Source organism: Phyllobates terribilis, unplaced genomic scaffold, assembly GCF_046119375.1.
Source record: "Phyllobates terribilis strain yellow unplaced genomic scaffold, ASM4611937v1 Scaffold_14__1_contigs__length_39327217, whole genome shotgun sequence".
NCBI lineage: Eukaryota > Metazoa > Chordata > Amphibia > Anura > Dendrobatidae > Phyllobates > Phyllobates terribilis.
Window position 1 is genome coordinate 31,617,320 of NW_027362774.1, and position 19,010 is coordinate 31,636,329.

The 19,010-nt window shown below is 60.8% G+C and overlaps 1 protein-coding gene across 1 annotated transcript in view; it reads right to left on the reverse strand.

Annotated features, from left to right (window-relative positions):
• Window positions 1–19,010, reverse strand: part of CNGB1 (cyclic nucleotide gated channel subunit beta 1) — a 226,273-nt gene that overhangs the window by 13,953 nt on the left and 193,310 nt on the right. The window contains exons 28-37 of the mRNA XM_073659858.1: window positions 16,002–16,052; window positions 15,834–15,920; window positions 15,696–15,760; window positions 15,498–15,620; window positions 14,223–14,364; window positions 13,996–14,155; window positions 13,776–13,873; window positions 1,707–1,790; window positions 1,480–1,598; window positions 854–1,000 (exon numbers count right to left, since the gene is read on the reverse strand). Of these exons, the coding sequence (XP_073515959.1) occupies window positions 854–1,000; window positions 1,480–1,598; window positions 1,707–1,790; window positions 13,776–13,873; window positions 13,996–14,155; window positions 14,223–14,364; window positions 15,498–15,620; window positions 15,696–15,760; window positions 15,834–15,920; window positions 16,002–16,052 (1,076 nt within the window). The remainder of the gene's footprint in view (window positions 1–853; window positions 1,001–1,479; window positions 1,599–1,706; window positions 1,791–13,775; window positions 13,874–13,995; window positions 14,156–14,222; window positions 14,365–15,497; window positions 15,621–15,695; window positions 15,761–15,833; window positions 15,921–16,001; window positions 16,053–19,010) is intronic.

Here is a 19,010-nt window from a genome sequence, read left to right on the forward strand (position 1 = left end):
CTACCTGTGACTGGCTCTGTTGTTTCCATCTCTCTACCTGTGACTGGCTCTGTTGTTTCCATCTCTCTATCTGTGACTGGCTCTGTTGTTTCCATCTCTCTACCTGTGACTGGCTCTGTTGTTTCCATCTCTCTACCTGTGACTGGCTCTGTTGTTTCCATCTCTCTATCTGTGACTGGCTCTGTTGTTTCCATCTCTCTACCTGTGACTGGCTCTGCTGTTTCCATCTCTCTACCTGTGACTGGCTCTGTTGTTTCCATCTCTCTACCTGTGACTGGCTCTGTTGTTTCCATCTCTCTACCTGTGACTGGCTCTGCTGTTTCCATCTCTCTATCTGTGATTGGCTCTGTTGTTTCCATCTCTCTGTGACTGGCTCTGCTGTTTCCATCTCTCTACCTGTGACTGGCTCTGTTGTTTCCATCTCTCTATCTGTGACTGGCTCTGTTGTTTCCATCTCTCTACCTGTGACTGGCTCTGCTGTTTCCATCTCTCTACCTGTGACTGGCTCTGCTGTTTCCATCTCTCTACCTGTGACTGGCTCTGTTGTTTCCATCTCTCTACCTGTGACTGGCTCTGCTGTTTCCATCTCTCTACCTGTGACTGGCTCTGCTGTTTCCATCTCTCTATCTGTGACTGGCTCTGTTGTTTCCATCTCTCTACCTGTGACTGGCTCTGTTGTTTCCATCTCTCTACCTGTGACTGGCTCTGCTGTTTCCATCTCTCTATCTGTGACTGGCTCTGTTGTTTCCATCTCTCTGTGACTGGTGCCACTGTTTCCATCGCTCTCTCTGGAACCATCACCATGATGGAGTGGCGGCACTAGTACCATGTCTTCATGCTCGTCTTTACTCACTTGGCCTTCCTTCGGAGAAGCTTCTGAGACTCGGGGTAGTGGGTGAGGATGTCATTCAGGTCCTTTTTGTCCAGGATGAACAGATTGGTGAATCCATGAGCGACTACATTCGCCGTTCGCCTGTTTCCTCCACCAATTGCCAGCAAACTGAAAGATAGCAAACAGGCGAGTCTCAGAAGTGCCTCATCTACGGACAGTGCCCGACAGTGCAGGGTGCACAAGGGCTCAAATGTCTGTCTGAAGGACAGCGGGCAAGAACCATCAGGGCAGGGTCGGACATATCATTGGTGAAACCTGTGCAGCCGCACAGGGGCCCAAAGGGTAAGGGGACCCATTTCTACCTTAAAAGCAGGTGCAATTTTGCATTTTTAGGAGCTCTTGGGCTGCAAAGGGCCCATATATTGTTCCTGCACAAGGGCCCTTTTCTGTCTGTGTCCGCCAGTGCATCAGGGAGAGAACTTCATGTAGATGATGTCCCTCAGATTCAGGCCCCTGTGCTGCCAGGTATCAGTACAGATCACTCAGCTGCAGGGACCCTTCAGGAGGTGCAGATAGAGTGTAATGAATGGTTGCTGGCAGACAACAGTTAACAACAGCGGTAGGCACTCCTTTATGGATTTACTTACCTGATTTCTCCAAACACAGAGCCGGCCTTCAGGCTGACCAGCACCGTCTGTCCATCCGGGCCGCCCAGGACCTGCACCTGTCCGGCTTTTATGATGTACATTTCGCGCCCAATCTCTCCCTGAAAGAGACATTGTACAAGAACTCCCAGAATTCCCTGTGGGGTATGATCTGATGACATCACGACCCTGCAGTGACATCATACACAAGTGTGTGGCCGCGGTCTCACCTTCTTACACACATAGTCTCCAGGGAGGTAAACCACAGAGCGGAGTCTTTTCAGCATATCGTAAATCATCTGACGGTCACAACCCTGAGAAACACAATGCCGACAATTACCAAACATAGCCAGAGTGGACCAGACTAGACAGGAAGTGGGCCAGACTAGACAGGAAGTGGGCCAGACTAGACACTGGTGGGCCAGAATAGACAGGGAATGGGCCAGACTGGAGAGAGGGGGCAGGCCAGACTAGACAAGGGAAGGCCAGACTAGACAGGAAGTGGGCCAGACTAGACACTGGTGGGCCAGAATAGACAGGGAATGGGCCAGACTGGAGAGAGGGGGCAGGCCAGACTAGACAAGGGAAGGCCAGACTAGACAGGAAGTGGGCCAGACTAGACAGGGGAAGGCCAGACTAGACAGGGAGTGGGCCAGACTGGAGAGAGGGGACGGGCCAGACTGGACAGGGGAAGGCCAGACTAGACAGGGAGGGGGCCAGACTAGACACTGGTGGGCCAGAATAGACAGGGAATGGGCCAGACTGGAGAGAGGGGGCAGGCCAGACTAGACAAGGGAAGGCCAGGCTAGACAGGGAGTGGGCCACATTGGAGAGAGGGGACGGATAAGACTAGACAGGGGAAGGCCAGACTAGACAGGGAGTGGGCCAGACTGGAGAGAGGGGACGGGCCAGAATAGACAGGGAGTGGGCCAGACTGGAGAGAGGGGACGGGCCAGACTAGACAGGAGAAGGCCAGACTAGACAGGGAGTGGGCCAGACTAGAGAGAGGGGGCAGGCCAGACTAGAGAGAGGGGAAGGTCAGACTAGACGGGGAGGCGAGCCAGACTGGAGAGAGGGGGCATGCAAGACTAGACAGGGGAAGGCCAGACTAGACAGGGAGTGGGCCAGACTGGAGAGCGGGGACGGGCCAGACTATACAGGGGAAGGCCAGACTAGACGGGGAGGCGAGGAAGACTGGAGAGAGGGGACAGGCTAGACTAGACAGGGGAAGGCCAGACTAGATGGTGAGGCGGACCAAACTAGATCTGGAGGCAGGCAAGATTACACAGGGACGGGCTGACTGGAGAGAGGGGGCCAGACCAGATGGGGGACACAGCCAGACTGGACGGGGCAAATCTGACTAGTTGGGGGCTGAGACGATACAGCGTATAATCTTAATTAGCCAGATTAGTTTTCTTAATCCTAGAGAAATACATTATTGTGTTTAAATTGACTTGTATATGTTTGTGTATTTTTAAAGGACAGACCAGTATTTGTATAACCCTGATTGTTGTCTCCTCTTGGTTTGGTGAACAATGTTGTTTGTTACTATGCTAATTACATATTATACTAAGTCAGCTAGATGTTTATTTACAAGAGCCCCTGTGATATCAACTATGTCAACTGATTAGCTCAAACAATGAGACCTGAGTAATGCCCTCCCTAACACCTTACCTGTGAATGCGTACTTGCACAGACAACTGTAACTATTTTTAAGGGACATCAGCCTCTGTAGCAGTCAGACTTGGGACAGAAAATCAAGGAGGATCAGAAAGACTTTACAAGGAGAATGAGAGACATCCTTCAGGACAGCAGATGGATTCCATGGTAGCTCCATCCAGAGACACAGATTTGGATTTTACATGATTCTAGCCTAAGGGATTCTACATCATTCCAGCTTAAGGGTATACGGCCCTGACTGGAAAGATACGGATCGGCTCCATTAACCATCAGAGAGACCATGGATACATTTGGGGAGACAAGGTTGGGACGATGAAGTCACCTGGCTCCATGGATATGTTGTTTGGGGTTGCCAGGAGGGACCCACCGGTCGCCTGGTGACATTCGGAGATGCCAGATTGGGACCAGCCGGTCATCTGGCCTCATGGAAACTCTCGGAGAGGCCAGGTCGGGACCCTCGGGTCTCCTGGTCTTGTACCTCGATGGACGGCTAGCTTCCTAAGCTTGCCGCTACCTTCTCTCTGTGGGGGCCCGCCAGAAGCGGGGTGCCACTGGTTGAGGTAGCTGGCCCTGGAAGTCCCAAAGTCGCTGCTGTTCTATCCCAGGCAGGCGGAGGAGGAAGGGTGAGACTGTGTAATGTTCCACCATCTTGGGTATTTGCTGGGACTGTTCTATCTGTTTATTGTCCGCTTTGTGGGTCAGTAAAGTATTGTCACGCTGTTTTACCCTCACCCTGTGTTGTCTGAGTAGCGTTACCCCCACGGAAGACCCCGGGTCTTCACAGGGGCGTGGCCCAGACTGGAAAGGGGGTGTCGGCGTGGTCTAGATTGGAGATGGGGATGTGGGCAACCTAGAAAGGAGGCAGGTCAGAGTGAGGGGCACAGCTCAGACTATAAAGGGGGAGGCTAAAGTAGATGGGGCGCAGCCCATCTGGAAAGTGGGACGGGCAAGACTAGACAGGAAACATGGCCAAGGCAGGAAGAGGGACGCACGACCCAGACTGGAGAGGGAGGAGGTGCAGACTGGTGGGGGAAGGGCAAGACAGAGACTGGACAGGGTAGACTGTAGGGGGATGGGATGGGGCAGATGTGGGACTGGACAGTGGGGGGATAGAGCCGGGGCAGTGACATCGGACAGTGCAGGGGGTCGCGGCAGCAACATCAGACAGCGCAGGGGTCGGGGGCAGCGACATCGGACAGTGCAGGGGGTCGGGGCAGCGACATCAGACAGCGCAGGGGTCGGGGCAGCGACATCAGACAGCGCAGGGGTCGGGGCAATGACCTCGGACAGCGCAGGGGTCGGGGCAGCGACATCAGACAGCGCAGGGGTCGGGGCAGTGACCTCGGACAGCGCAGGGGTCGGGGCAGTGACCGGACAGCGCAGGGGTCGGGGCAGTGACCGGACAGCGCAGGGGTCGGGGCAGTGACCGGACAGCGCAGGGGTCGGGGCAGCGACATCAGACAGCGCAGGGGTCGGGGCAGCGACATCAGACAGCGCAGGGGTCGGGGGCAGCGACATCAGACAGCGCAGGGGTCGGGGCAGCGACATCAGACAGCGCAGGTTTCGGGCAGCGACATCAGACAGCGCAGGGGTCGGGGCAGCGACATCGGACAGCGCAGGGGTCGGGGCAGCGACATCAGACAACGCAGCGGTCGGGGCAGCGACATCAGACAGCGCAGGGGTCGGGGCAGCGACATCAGACAGCGCAGGGGTCGGGGGCAGCGACATCAGACAGCGCAGGGGTCGGGGCAGCGACATCAGACAGCGCAGGTTTCGGGCAGCGACATCAGACAGCGCAGGGGTCGGGGCAGCGACATCGGACAGCGCAGGGGTCGGGGCAGCGACATCAGACAACGCAGCGGTCGGGGCAGCGACATCAGACAGCGCAGGGGTCGGGGCAGCGACATCAGACAGAACAGGGGTCGGGGCAGCGACGTCAGATAGCGCAGGGGTCGGGGCAGCGACATCAGACAGTGCAGGGGTCGGGGCAGCGACATCAGACATCGCAGGGGTCGGGGCAGAAACATCAGACAGCGCAGGGGTCGGGGCAGCGACATTAGACAGCGCAGGGGTCGGGGCAGCGACGTCAGATAGCGCAGGGGGTCGGAGCAGCGACATCGGACAGAAAGGGGGGTCGGGGCAGCGACATCAGACAGCGCAGGGGTCGGGGCAGCGACATCAGACAGCGCAGGGGTCGGGGCAGCGACATCAGACATCGCAGGGGTCGGGGCAGCGACATCAGACAGCACAGGGGTCGGGGCAGCGACATTAGACAGCGCAGGGGTCGGGGCAGCGACATCAGACATCGCAGGGGTCGGGGCAGCGACATCAGACAGCACAGGGGTCGGGGCAGAAACATCAGACAGCGCAGGGGTCGGGGCAGCGACATTAGACAGCGCAGGGGTCGGGGCAGCGACATTAGACAGCGCAGGGGTCGGGGCAGAAACATCAGACAGCGCAGGGGTCGGGGCAGCGACATTAGACAGCGCAGGGGTCGGGCCAGCGACATCGGACAGAAAGGGGGGTCTGGGCAGCGACATCAGACAGCGCAGGGGTCGGGGCAGCGACATCAGACAGCGCAGGGGTCGGGGCAGCGACATCAGACAGCGCAGGGGTCGGGGCAGCGACATCAGACAGCGCAGGGGTCGGGGCAGCGACATCAGACAGCACAGGGGTCGGGCAGAAACATCAGACAGCGCAGGGGTCGGGGCAGCGACATTAGACAGCGCAGGGGTCGGGGCAGCGACATCAGACAGCGCAGGGGTCGGGGCAGCGACATCGGACAGCGCAGGGGTCGGTGCAGTGACCTCGGACAGCGCAGGGGTCGGGGCAGTGACCTCGGACAGCGCAGGGGTCGGGGCAGTGACCTCGGACAGCGCAGGGGTCGGGGCAACGACATCACACAGCGAAGGGGTCGGGGCAGCAACATCAGACAGCGAAGGGGTCGGGGCAGCGACATCAGACAGCACAGGGGTCGGGGCAGCGACTTCGGACAGCTCAGGGGTTGGGGCAGTGACCGGACAGCGCAGGGGTCGGGGCAGCGACATCTGACAGCGCAGGGGTCGGGGCAGCGACATCAGACAGCGCAGGGGTCGGGGCAGCGACATCAGACAGCGCAGGGGTCGGGGGCAGCGACATCAGACAGTGCAGGGGTCGGGGGCAGCGACATCAGACAGTGCAGGGGGTCGGGGCAGCGACATCGGACAGAAAGGGGGGTCGGGGCGGCGACATCAGACAGCGCAGGGGTCGGGGCAGCGACATCAGACAGCGCAGGGGTCGGGGCAGCGACATCAGACAGCGAAGGGGTCGGGGCAGCGACATCAGACAGCGCAGGGGTCGGGGCAGTGACCTCGGACAGCGCAGGGGTCGGGGCAGTGACTTCGGACAGCTCAGGGGTCGGGGCAGTGACTTCGGACAGCTCAGGGGTCGGGGCAGTGACCTCGGACAGCTCAGGGGTCGGGGCAGTGACCTCGGACAGCTCAGGGGTCGGGGCAGTGACTTCGGACAGCTCAGGGGTCGGGGCAGTGACCTCGGACAGCTCAGGGGTCGGGGCAGTGACTTCGGCAGCTCAGGGGTCGGGGCAGTGACTTCGGACAGCTCAGGGGTCGGGGCAGTGACTTCGGACAGCTCAGGGGTCGGGGCAGTGACCTCGGACAGCTCAGGGGTCGGGGCAGTGAATTCGGACAGCTCAGGGGTCGGGGCAGTAACCTCGGACAGCGCAGGGGTCGGGGCAGCGACATTAGACAGCGCAGGGGTCGGGGCAGTGACATCAGACAGCGCAGGGGGTCGGGCCAGCGACATCGGACAGAAAGGGGGGTCTGGGCAGCGACATCAGACAGCGCAGGGGTCGGGGCAGCGACATCAGACAGCGCAGGGGTCGGGGGCAGCGACATCAGACAGCGCAGGGGGTCGGGGCATCGACATCGGACAGCGCAGGGGTCGGGGCAGTGACATCGGACAGCGCAGGGGTCGGGGCAGCGACATCAGACAGCGCAGGGGTCGGGGCAGCGACATCAGACAGCGCAGGGGTCGGGGCAGCGACATCAGACAGCGCAGGGGTCGGGGCAGCGACATCAGACAGCGCAGGGGTCGGGGCAGCGACATCAGACAGCGCAGGGGTCGGGGCAGCGACATCAGACAGCGCAGGGGTCGGGGCAGCGACATCAGACAGCGCAGGGGTCGGGGCAGCGACATTGGACAGAAAGGGGGGTCGGGGCAGCGACATCAGACAGCGCAGGGGTCGGGGCAGCGACATCAGACAGCGCAGGGGTCGGGGCAATGACCTCGGACAGCGCAGGGGTCGGGGCAGCGACATCAGACAGCGCAGGGGTCGGGGCAGTGACCTCGGACAGCGCAGGGGTCGGGGCAGTGACCGGACAGCGCAGGGGTCGGGGCAGCGACATCAGACAGCGCAGGGGTCGGGGCAGCGACATCAGACAGCGCAGGGGTCGGGGGCAGCGACATCAGACAGCGCAGGGGTCGGGGCAGCGACATCAGACAGCGCAGGGGTCGGGGCAGCGACATCGGACAGCGCAGGGGTCGGGGCAGCGACATCAGACAGCGCAGGGGTCGGGGGCAGCGACATCAGACAGCGCAGGGGTCGGGGCAGCGACATCAGACAGCGCAGGGGTCGGGGCAGCGACATCGGACAGCGCAGGGGTCGGGGCAGTGACATCGGACAGCGCAGGGGTCGGGGCAGCGACATCAGACAGCGCAGGGGTCGCGGCAGCAACATCAGACAGCGCAGGGGTCGGGGCAGCGACATCAGACAGCGCAGGGGTCGGGGCAGCGACATCAGACAGCGCAGGGGTCGGGGCAGCGACATCAGACAGCGCAGGGGTCGCGGCAGCGACATCAGACAGCGCAGGGGTCGGGGGCAGCGACATCAGACAGCGCAGGGGTCGGAGCAGAGACATCGGACAGCGCAGGGGTCGGGGCAGCGACATCGGACAGCGCAGGGGTCGGGGCAGCGACATCAGAGAGCGCATGGGTCGGGGCAGCGACATCAGACAGCGCAGGGGTCGGGGCAGCGACACCAGACAGCGCATGGGTCGGGGCAGCGACATCAGACAGCGCAGGGGTCGGGGCAGTGACATCAGACAGCGCAGGGGTCGGGGCAGTGACATCAGACAGCGCAGGGGTCGGGGCAGTGACATCAGACAGCGCATGGGTCGGGGCAGCGACATCAGACAGCGCAGGGGTCGGGGCAGCGACATCAGACAGCGCAGGGGTCGGGGCAGTGACATCAGACAGCGCAGGGGTCGGGGCAGCGACATCAGACAGCGCAGGGGTCGGGGCAGCGACATTAGACAGCGCAGGGGTCGGGGCAGCGACATCAGACAGCGCAGGGGTCGGGGCAGCGACATTGGACAGAAAGGGGGGTCGGGGCAGCGACATCAGACAGCGCAGGGGTCGGGGCAGCGACATCAGACAGCGCAGGGGTCGGGGCAATGACCTCGGACAGCGCAGGGGTCGGGGCAGCGACATCAGACAGCGCAGGGGTCGGGGCAGTGACCTCGGACAGCGCAGGGGGCGGGGCAGTGACCGGACAGCGCAGGGGTCGGGGCAGCGACATCAGACAGCGCAGGGGTCGGGGCAGCGACATCAGACAGCGCAGGGGTCGGGGGCAGCGACATCAGACAGCGCAGGGGTCGGGGCAGCGACATCAGACAGCGCAGGGGTTGGGGCAGCGACATCGGACAGCGCAGGGGTCGGGGCAGCGACATCAGACAGCGCAGGGGTCGGGGGCAGCGACATCAGACAGAGCAGGGGTCGGGGCAGCGACATCAGACAGCGCAGGGGTCGGGGCAGCGACATCAGACAGCGCAGGGGTCGGGGCAGCGACATCAGACAGAACAGGGGTCGGGGCAGCGACATCAGACAGAACAGGGGTCGGGGCAGCGACATCGGACAGAAAGGGGGGTCGGGGCAGCGACATCAGACAGCGCAGGGGTCGGGGCAGCGACATCAGACAGCGCAGGGGTCGGGGCAGCGACATCAGACAGCGCAGTGGTCGGGGCAGAAACATCAGACAGCGCAGGGGTCGGGGCAGCGACATCAGACAGAAAGGGGGGTCTGGGCAGCGACATCGGACAGAAAGGGGGGTCTGGGCAGCGACATCAGACAGCGCAGGGGTCGGGGCAGCGACATCAGACAGCGCAGGGGTCGGGGCAGCGACATCAGACAGCGCAGGGGTCGGGGCAGCGACATCAGACAGCGCAGGGGTCGGGGCAGCGACATCAGACAGCGCAGGGGTCGGGGCAATGACCTCGGACAGCGCAGGGGTCGGGGCAGCGACATCAGACAGCGCAGGGGTCGGGGCAGTGACCTCGGACAGCGCAGGGGGCGGGGCAGTGACCGGACAGCGCAGGGGTCGGGGCAGCGACATCAGACAGCGCAGGGGTCGGGGCAGCGACATCAGACAGCGCAGGGGTCGGGGGCAGCGACATCAGACAGCGCAGGGGTCGGGGCAGCGACATCAGACAGCGCAGGGGTTGGGGCAGCGACATCGGACAGCGCAGGGGTCGGGGCAGCGACATCAGACAGCGCAGGGGTCGGGGCAGCGACATCAGACAGAGCAGGGGTCGGGGCAGCGACATCAGACAGCGCAGGGGTCGGGGCAGCGACATCAGACAGCGCAGGGGTCGGGGCAGCGACATCAGACAGAACAGGGGTCGGGGCAGCGACATCAGACAGAACAGGGGTCGGGGCAGCGACATCGGACAGAAAGGGGGGTCGGGGCAGCGACATCAGACAGCGCAGGGGTCGGGGCAGCGACATCAGACAGCGCAGGGGTCGGGGCAGCGACATCAGACAGCGCAGTGGTCGGGGCAGAAACATCAGACAGCGCAGGGGTCGGGGCAGCGACATCAGACAGAAAGGGGGGTCTGGGCAGCGACATCGGACAGAAAGGGGGGTCTGGGCAGCGACATCAGACAGCGCAGGGGTCGGGGCAGCGACATCAGACAGCGCAGGGGTCGGGGCAGCGACATCAGACAGCGCAGGGGTCGGGGCAGCGACATCAGACAGCGCAGGGGTCGGGGCAGCGACATCAGACAGCGCAGGGGTCGGGGCAGCGACATCAGACAGCGCAGGGGTCGGGGCAATGACCTCGGACAGCGCAGGGGTCGGGGCAGCGACATCAGACAGCGCAGGGGTCGGGGCAGTGACCTCGGACAGCGCAGGGGGCGGGGCAGTGACCGGACAGCGCAGGGGTCGGGGCAGCGACATCAGACAGCGCAGGGGTCGGGGCAGCGACATCAGACAGCGCAGGGGTCGGGGGCAGCGACATCAGACAGCGCAGGGGTCGGGGCAGCGACATCAGACAGAGCAGGGGTCGGGGCAGCGACATCGGACAGCGCAGGGGTCGGGGCAGCGACATCAGACAGCGCAGGGGTCGGGGGCAGCGACATCAGACAGAGCAGGGGTCGGGGCAGCGACATCAGACAGCGCAGGGGTCGGGGCAGCGACATCAGACAGCGCAGGGGTCGGGGCAGCGACATCAGACAGAACAGGGGTCGGGGCAGCGACATCGGACAGAAAGGGGGGTCGGGGCAGCGACATCAGACAGCGCAGGGGTCGGGGCAGCGACATCAGACAGCGCAGGGGTCGGGGCAGCGACATCAGACAGCGCAGTGGTCGGGGCAGAAACATCAGACAGCGCAGGGGTCGGGGCAGCGACATCAGACAGAAAGGGGTGTCTGGGCAGCGACATCAGACAGAAAGGGGGGTCTGGGCAGCGACATCAGACAGCGCAGGGGTCGGGGCAGCGACATCAGACAGCGCAGGGGTCGGGGCAGCGACATCAGACAGCGCAGGGGTCGGGACAGCGACATCAGACAGCGCAGGGGTCGGGGCAGCGACATCAGACAGCGCAGGGGTCGGGGCAGAAACATCAGACAGCGCAGGGGTCGGGGCAGCGACATTAGACAGCGCAGGGGTCGGGGCAGCGACATCGGACAGCGCAGGGGTCGGGGCAGCGACATCGGACAGCGCAGGGGTCGGGGCAGTGACCTCGGACAGCGCAGGGGTCGGGGCAGTGACCTCGGACAGCGCAGGGGTCGGGGCAGTGACCTCGGACAGCGCAGGGGTCGGGGCAGTGACCTCGGACAGCGCAGGGGTCGGGGCAGTGACCTCGGACAGCGCAGGGGTCGGGGCAACGACATCACACAGCGAAGGGGTCGGGGCAGCGATATCGGACAGTGCAGGGGTCGGGGCAGCGACATCGAACAGCGCAGGGGTCGGGGCAGCGACATCGGACAGCGCAGGGGTCGGAGCAGTGACATCAGACAGCGCAGGGGTCGGGGCAGCGACATCAGACAGCTCAGGGGTCGGGGCAGCGACATCAGACATCGCAGGGGTCGGGGCAGCGACATCAGACAGCGCAGGGGTCGGGGCAGTGACCTCTTGACAGCGCAGGGGTCGGGGCAGTGACCTCGGACAGTGCAGGGGTCGGGGCAGCGACATCAGACAGCGCAGGGGTCGGGGCAGCGACATCAGACAGCGCAGGGGTTGGGGCAGCGACATCAGACAGCGCATGAGTCGGGGCAGCGACATCAGACAGCGCAGGGGTCGGGGCAGCGACATCAGACAGCGCAGGGGTCGGGGCAGCGACATCAGACAGCTCAGGGGTCGGGGCAGCGACATCAGACAGCGCAGGGGTCGGGGCAGCGACATCAGACAGCGCAGGGGTCGGGGCAGCGACATCAGACAGCGCAGGGGTTGGGGCAGCGACATCAGACAGCGCATGAGTCGGGGCAGCGACATCAGACAGCGCAGGGGTCGGGGCAGCGACATCAGACAGCGCAGGGGTCGGGGCAGCGACATCAGACAGCGCAGGGGTCGGGGCAGCGACATCAGACAGCTCAGGGGTCGGGGCAGCGACATCAGACAGCGCAGGGGTCGGGGCAGCGACATCAGACAGCGCAGGGGTCGGGGCAGCAACATCAGACAGAGCAGGGGTCGGGGCAGCAACATCAGACAGCGCATGGGTCGGGGCAGCGACATCAGACAGCGAAGGGGTCGGGGCAGTGACCTTGGACAGCTCAGGGGTCGGGGCAGTGACTTCGGACAGCTCAGGGGTCGGGGCAGCGACATCAGACAGCGAAGGGGTCGGGGCAGCGACATCAGACAGCACAGGGGTCGGGGCAGCGACTTCGGACAGCTCAGGGGTCGGGGCAGTGACCGGACAGCGCAGGGGTCGGGGCAGCGACATCAGACAGCACAGGGGTCGGGGCAGCGACTTCGGACAGCTCAGGGGTCGGGGCAGTGACTTCAGACAGCGCAGGGGTCGGGGCAGCGACATCAGACAGCGAAGGGGTCGGGGCAACAACATCTGACAGCGCAGGGGTCGGGGCAGCGACATCAGACAGCGCAGGGGTCGGGGGCAGCGACATCAGACAGTGCAGGGGTCGGGGCAGCGACATCAGACAGTGCAGGGGGTCGGGGCAGCGACATCGGACAGAAAGGGGGGTCGGGGCGGCGACATCAGACAGCGCAGGGGTCGGGGCAGCGACATCAGACAGCGCAGGGGTCGGGGCAGCGACATCAGACAGCGAAGGGGTCGGGGCAGTGACCTTGGACAGCTCAGGGGTCGGGGCAGTGACTTCGGACAGCTCAGGGGTCGGGGCAGCGACATCAGACAGCGCAGGGGTCGGGGCAGTGACCTCGGACAGCGCAGGGGTCGGGGCAGTGACTTCGGACAGCTCAGGGGTCGGGGCAGTGACTTCGGACAGCTCAGGGGTCGGGGCAGTGACCTTGGACAGCTCAGGGGTCGGGGCAGTGACCTCGGACAGCTCAGGCGTCGGGGCAGTGACTTCGGACAGCTCAGGGGTCGGGGCAGTGACTTCGGCAGCTCAGGGGTCGGGGCAGTGACATCGGACAGCTCAGGGGTCGGGGCAGTGACTTCGGCAGCTCAGGGGTCGGGGCAGTGACTTCGGCAGCTCAGGGGTCGGGGCAGTGACTTCGGACAGCTCAGGGGTCGGGGCAGTGACATCGGACAGCTCAGGGGTCGGTGCAGTGACTTCGGCAGCTCAGGGGTCGGGGCAGTGACCTCGGACAGCTCAGGGGTCGGGGCAGTAACCTCGGACAGCTCAGGGGTCGGGGCAGTGACTTCGGCAGCTCAGGGGTCGGGGCAGTGACTTCGGACAGCTCAGGGGTCGGGGCAGTGACTTCGGACAGCTCAGGGGTCGGGGCAGTGACCTCGGACAGCTCAGGGGTCGGGGCAATGACCTCGGACAGCTCAGGGGTCGGGGCAGTGACTTCGGACAGCTCAGGGGTCGGGGCAGTGACTTCGGACAGCTCAGGGGTCGGGGCAGTGACTTCGGACAGCTCAGGGGTCGGGGCAGCGACCTCGGACAGCGCAGGGGTCGGGGCAGTGACTTCGGACAGCTCAGGGGTCGGGGCAGCGACCTCGGACAGCTCAGGGGTCGGGGCAGCGACCTCGGACAGCGCAGGGGTCGGGGCAGTGACTTCGGACAGCTCAGGGGTCGGGGCAGTGACTTCGGACAGCTCAGGGGTCGGGGCAGTGACTTCGGACAGCTCAGGGGTCGGGGCAGCGACCTCGGACAGCGCAGGGGTCGGGGCAGTGACCGCGCACACAAGGATGCGGTCTCTATTACCTGGAACAGAACCACTTTACTGACAATGTTGTAATTGACGTCAATGGCGAGATCCAACCTCATCTTATCAGGAAGCTGCACCATCAGCTCCGACTCATCTGGAAGATTATGAGAGGTTATAATATGCTGGTGGTGAGGTCATGGAAGTAATTACACACCCGCCCATCACTGAATGACCACGCAGGTGGCTGAGCAGATACGGGCAGGTGTCAGCTCTTACCCAGCATGCCCTGGGACTGCCAGGTGTATTCGTACCACATCTTCACGCGCTTCTGGACAGATCGCGGTATCTTGTAGCAGTTCATGTACTTTATGGTGCTGTCCATGCAGCTGCGGTAATAGGTCTGCCCGGCTGTGGCTGCGCCCACCACATCTCTCATCTGTAACACAAGGAGGGCGCTCAGTGAGGTGCGGGGACGGCGTCCATCCTGTGATCTGTGCACTTACCTGTCCGATCATCACAGAGAAGGCGAACACTCCCATGAAGTAATTCAGCAGCTGGAAACAAAGCTCAAATAGCGTCTGAGGGTCCGGGAGGCCCCCGATGGTTATGAGGGTCTTCACAGCCCAGTAATAGCAGCGGATATAACTGTGCAACACAACAGAGAGGGACATGAGCACAAGGTGGCAGTGTGACCCCCAGATGTACAGAGCGAGGTGCAGCGTCTGCTGTGCGGGGACGGATGGAGCGAGGTGCAGCGTCTGCTGTGCGGGGACGGATGGAGCGAGGTGCAGCGTCTGCTGTGCGGGGACGGATGGAGCGAGGTGCAGCGTCTGCTGTGCGGGGACGGATGGAGTGAGGTGCAGCGTCTGCTGTGCGGGGACGGATGGAGCGAGGTGCAGCGTCTGCTGTGCGGGGACGGATGGAGCGAGGTGCAGCGTCTGCTGTGCGGGGACGGATGGAGCGAGGTGCAGCGTCTGCTGTGCGGGGACGGATGGAGCGAGGTGCAGCGTCTGCTGTGCGGGGACGGATGGAGCGAGGTGCAGCGTCTGCTGTGCGGGGACGGATGGAGTGAGGTGCAGCGTCTGCTGTGCGGGGACGGATGGAGCGAGGTGCAGCATCTGCTGTGCGGGGACGGATGGAGCGAGGTGCAGAGTCTGCTGTGCGGGGACGGATGGAGCGAGGTGCAGCGTCTGCTGTGCGGGGACGGATGGAGCGAGGTGCAGCGTCTGCTGTGCGGGGACGGATGGAGTGAGGTGCAGCGTCTGCTGTGCGGGGACGGATGGAGCGAGGTGCAGCATCTGCTGTGCGGGGACGGATGGAGCGAGGTGCAGCATCTGCTGTGCGGGGACGGATGGAGTGAGGTGCAGCGTCTGCTGTGCGGGGACGGATGGAGTGAGGTGCAGAGTCTGCTGTGCGGGGACGGATGGAGCGAGGTGCAGCATCTGCTGTGCGGGGACGGATGGAGTGAGGTGCAGCGTCTGCTGTGCGGGGACGGATGGAGCGAGGTGCAGCATCTGCTGTGCGGGGACGGATGGAGTGAGGTGCAGCGTCTGCTGTGCGGGGACGGATGGAGCGAGGTGCAGCATCTGCTGTGCGGGGACGGATGGAGCGAGGTGCAGAGTCTGCTGTGCGGGGACGGATGGAGCGAGGTGCAGCGTCTGCTGTGGACGGATGGAGCGAGGTGCAGCGTCTGCTGTGCGGGGACGGATGGAGCGAGGTGCAGCGTCTGCTGTGGACGGATGGAGCGAGGCGCCGCGTCTCCTGGGTGCGCTGCTCACCTGTTGCCCTCCCCATTATACACCCACTTGGTGGAGCTCAGCCCCTCGTAGTCGGAGGCCCAGTAGTAGAGGCAGGCGTTGACGTGCAGAGAGTACAGCAGGTAGGCGGTGGTGCGGATGACTCTGATGACAGAACAGACAGCACCTGTAACCTGCGGTCACTGATCATGGCGGCAGAGACAGACGGCAGGCACTGACCTGTAGATGTACGCTTTACTCAGAATCGCCTCCAGACGGTTGTTGAATTCGAAGAAAGCCATGTACTGGAATAGAGGACGGCGCGGTTACTGGGGGGCCGCGGACCTTCCACAGCCCCGCGCACCCACAATGACTCACCTTCAATATACGCGGGAGACGCAGGATGGACTTCACCCCAAACTTAAAGTAAAGAAGATCCAGAGGAAGAAGAGAGATGACGTCCATCTAACAGAGACAGAGATCATCACCCGGCCATTATAACTGTATAACGCTCCAGCGCCGCTCCGGTCAGAGGCAGAGACTTACCTTAAACCGATCAGACCGAACATAGTTCTCACGCATCGCCTTCTTATCTGTCTAGAAAGTAAAGGAGAGAGCAGAGAAAGAGAGCTGATACAGAGACGTAGCACAGAAACAGAGACATAGCACAGAGACAGAGACATAGCACAGAGACAGAGACATAGCACAGATACAGAGACATAGCACAGAAACAGAGACATAGCACAGAAGCAGAGACATAGCACAGAAACAGAGACATAGCACAGAAACAGAGACATAGCACAGAAACAGAGACATAGCACAGAAACAGAGACATAGCACAGAAACAGAGACATAGCACAGATACAGAGACATAGCACAGAAGCAGAGACATAGCACAGAGACATAGCAGAGATACAGAGACATAGCAGAGATACAGAGACATAGCACAGAAGCAGAGACGTAGCACAGAAGCAGAGACATAGCACAGAAGCAGAGACATAGCACAGATACAGAGACATAGCACAGAAGCAGAGACATAGCACAGAGACATAGCACAGAAGCAGAGACATAGCACAGAAACAGAGACATAGCACAGATACAGAGACATAGCACAGATACAGAGACATAGCACAGAAGCAGAGACATAGCACAGAGACATAGCACAGAAGCAGAGAAATAGCACAGATACAGAGACATAGCACAGAGACATAGCACAGATACAGAGACATAGCACAGAAGCAGAGACATAGCACAGATACAGAGACATAGCACAGAAGCAGAGACATAGCACAGAAGCAGAGACATAGCACAGAAACAGAGACATAGCACAGAAGCAGAGACATAGCACAGAAGCAGAGACATAGCACAGATACAGAGACATAGCACAGAAGCAGAGACATAGCACAGAAGCAGAGACATAGCACAGAAACAGAGACATAGCACAGATACAGAGACATAGCACAGAAACAGAGACATAGCACAGAAGCAGAGACATAGCACAGATACAGAGACATAGCACAGAAGCAGAGACATAGCACAGAGACATAGCACAGAAGCAGAGACATAGCACAGAAACAGAGACATAGCACAGATACAGAGACATAGCACAGATACAGAGACATAGCACAGAAGCAGAGACATAGCACAGATACAGAGACATAGCACAGAAGCAGAGACATAGCACAGAAGCAGAGACATAGCACAGAAGCAGAGACATAGCACAGATACAGAGACATAGCACAGATACAGAGACATAGCACAGAGACATAGCACAGAAGCAGAGACATAGCACAGATACAGAGACATAGCACAGAAGCAGAGACATAGCACAGAAGCAGAGACATAGCACAGATACAGAGACATAGCACAGAAGCAGAGACATAGCACAGAGACATAGCACAGAAGCAGAGACATAGCACAGAAACAGAGACATAGCACAGAAGCAGAGACATAGCACAGAGACATAGCACAGAAGCAGAGACATAGCACAGAGACATAGCACAGAAGCAGAGACATAGCACAGAAACAGAGACATAGCACAGATACAGAGACATAGCACAGAAGCAGAGACATAGCACAGAAACAGAGACATAGCACAGAAGCAGAGACATAGCACAGATACAGAGACATAGCACAGAAGCAGAGACATAGCACAGAAGCAGAGACATAGCACAGAGACATAGCACAGAAACAGAGACATAGCACAGAAGCAGAGACATAGCACAGAAACAGAGACATAGCACAGAAGCAGAGACATAGCACAGAGACATAGCACAGAAGCAGAGACATAGCACAGAGACATAGCACAGAAGCAGAGACATAGCACAGAAACAGAGACATAGCACAGAAGCAGAGACATAGCACAGAAGCAGAGACATAGCACGGAAGCAGAGACATAGCACAGAAGCAGAGACATAGCACAGATACAGAGACATAGCACAGAGACATAGCACAGATACAGAGACATAGCACAGATAGAGACATAGCACAGATACAGAGACATAGCACAGAAGCAGAGACAGAGCACAGATACATAGCAGATACAGAGATATAGCACAGAAGCAGAGACAGCCCCCCACCCCTAGTGTATAACCTCGGCCCCTCTGCCATGCCGTCTGCCATTACTGACATGTGGCAGAGCGGCTGGTGGTGCGGAGCTCCCGGATACCAGCGCGTCTGGTAACAGGAGCCACCGGGGGAACAAGTCCGTCCACAACATTTCTTCCCCCAAATCTTCCTCCATCACCTGTGAGTGATATTACTGAGAAGTGGAAGAAACGGCAGCAACTCAGCCACGAGTGGAGACCCCCGTAATGTGACAGAGCTACTTAAGGTAATAAGGTAATGTCACTGCCTTGCCCTTACAATGATGTCACCGCCTTGCCCTTACAATGATGTCACCTCCTTGCCCTTACAATGATGTCTCCTCCTTGCCCTTACAATGATGTCACCGCCTTGCCCTTACAATGATGTCACCTCCTTGCCCTTACAATGATGTCACCTCCTTGCCCTTACAATGATGTCTCCTCCTTGCCCTTACAATGATGTCACATCCTTGCCCTTACAATGATGTCACCGCCTTGCCCTTACAATGATGTCACCGCCTTGCCCTTACAATGATGTCACCGCCTTGCCCTTACAATGATGTCACCGCCTTGCCCTTACAATGATGTCACCTCCTTGCCCTTACAATGATGTCTCCTCCTTGCCCTTACAATGATGTCACATCCTTGCCCTTACAATGATGTCACCGCCTTGCCCTTACAATGATGTCACCGCCTTGCCCTTACAATGATGTCACCGCCTTGCCCTTACAATGATGTCACCTCCTTGCCCTTACAATGATGTCTCCTCCTTGCCCTTACAATGATGTCACCTCCTTGCCCTTACAATGATGTCACCGCCTTGCCCTTACAATGATGTCACCGCCTTGCCCTTACAATGATGTCACCTCCTTGCCCTTACAATGATGTCACCACCTTGCCCTTACAATGATGTCACCGCCTTGCCCTTACAATGATGTCACCTCCTTGCCCTTACAATGATGTCACCGCC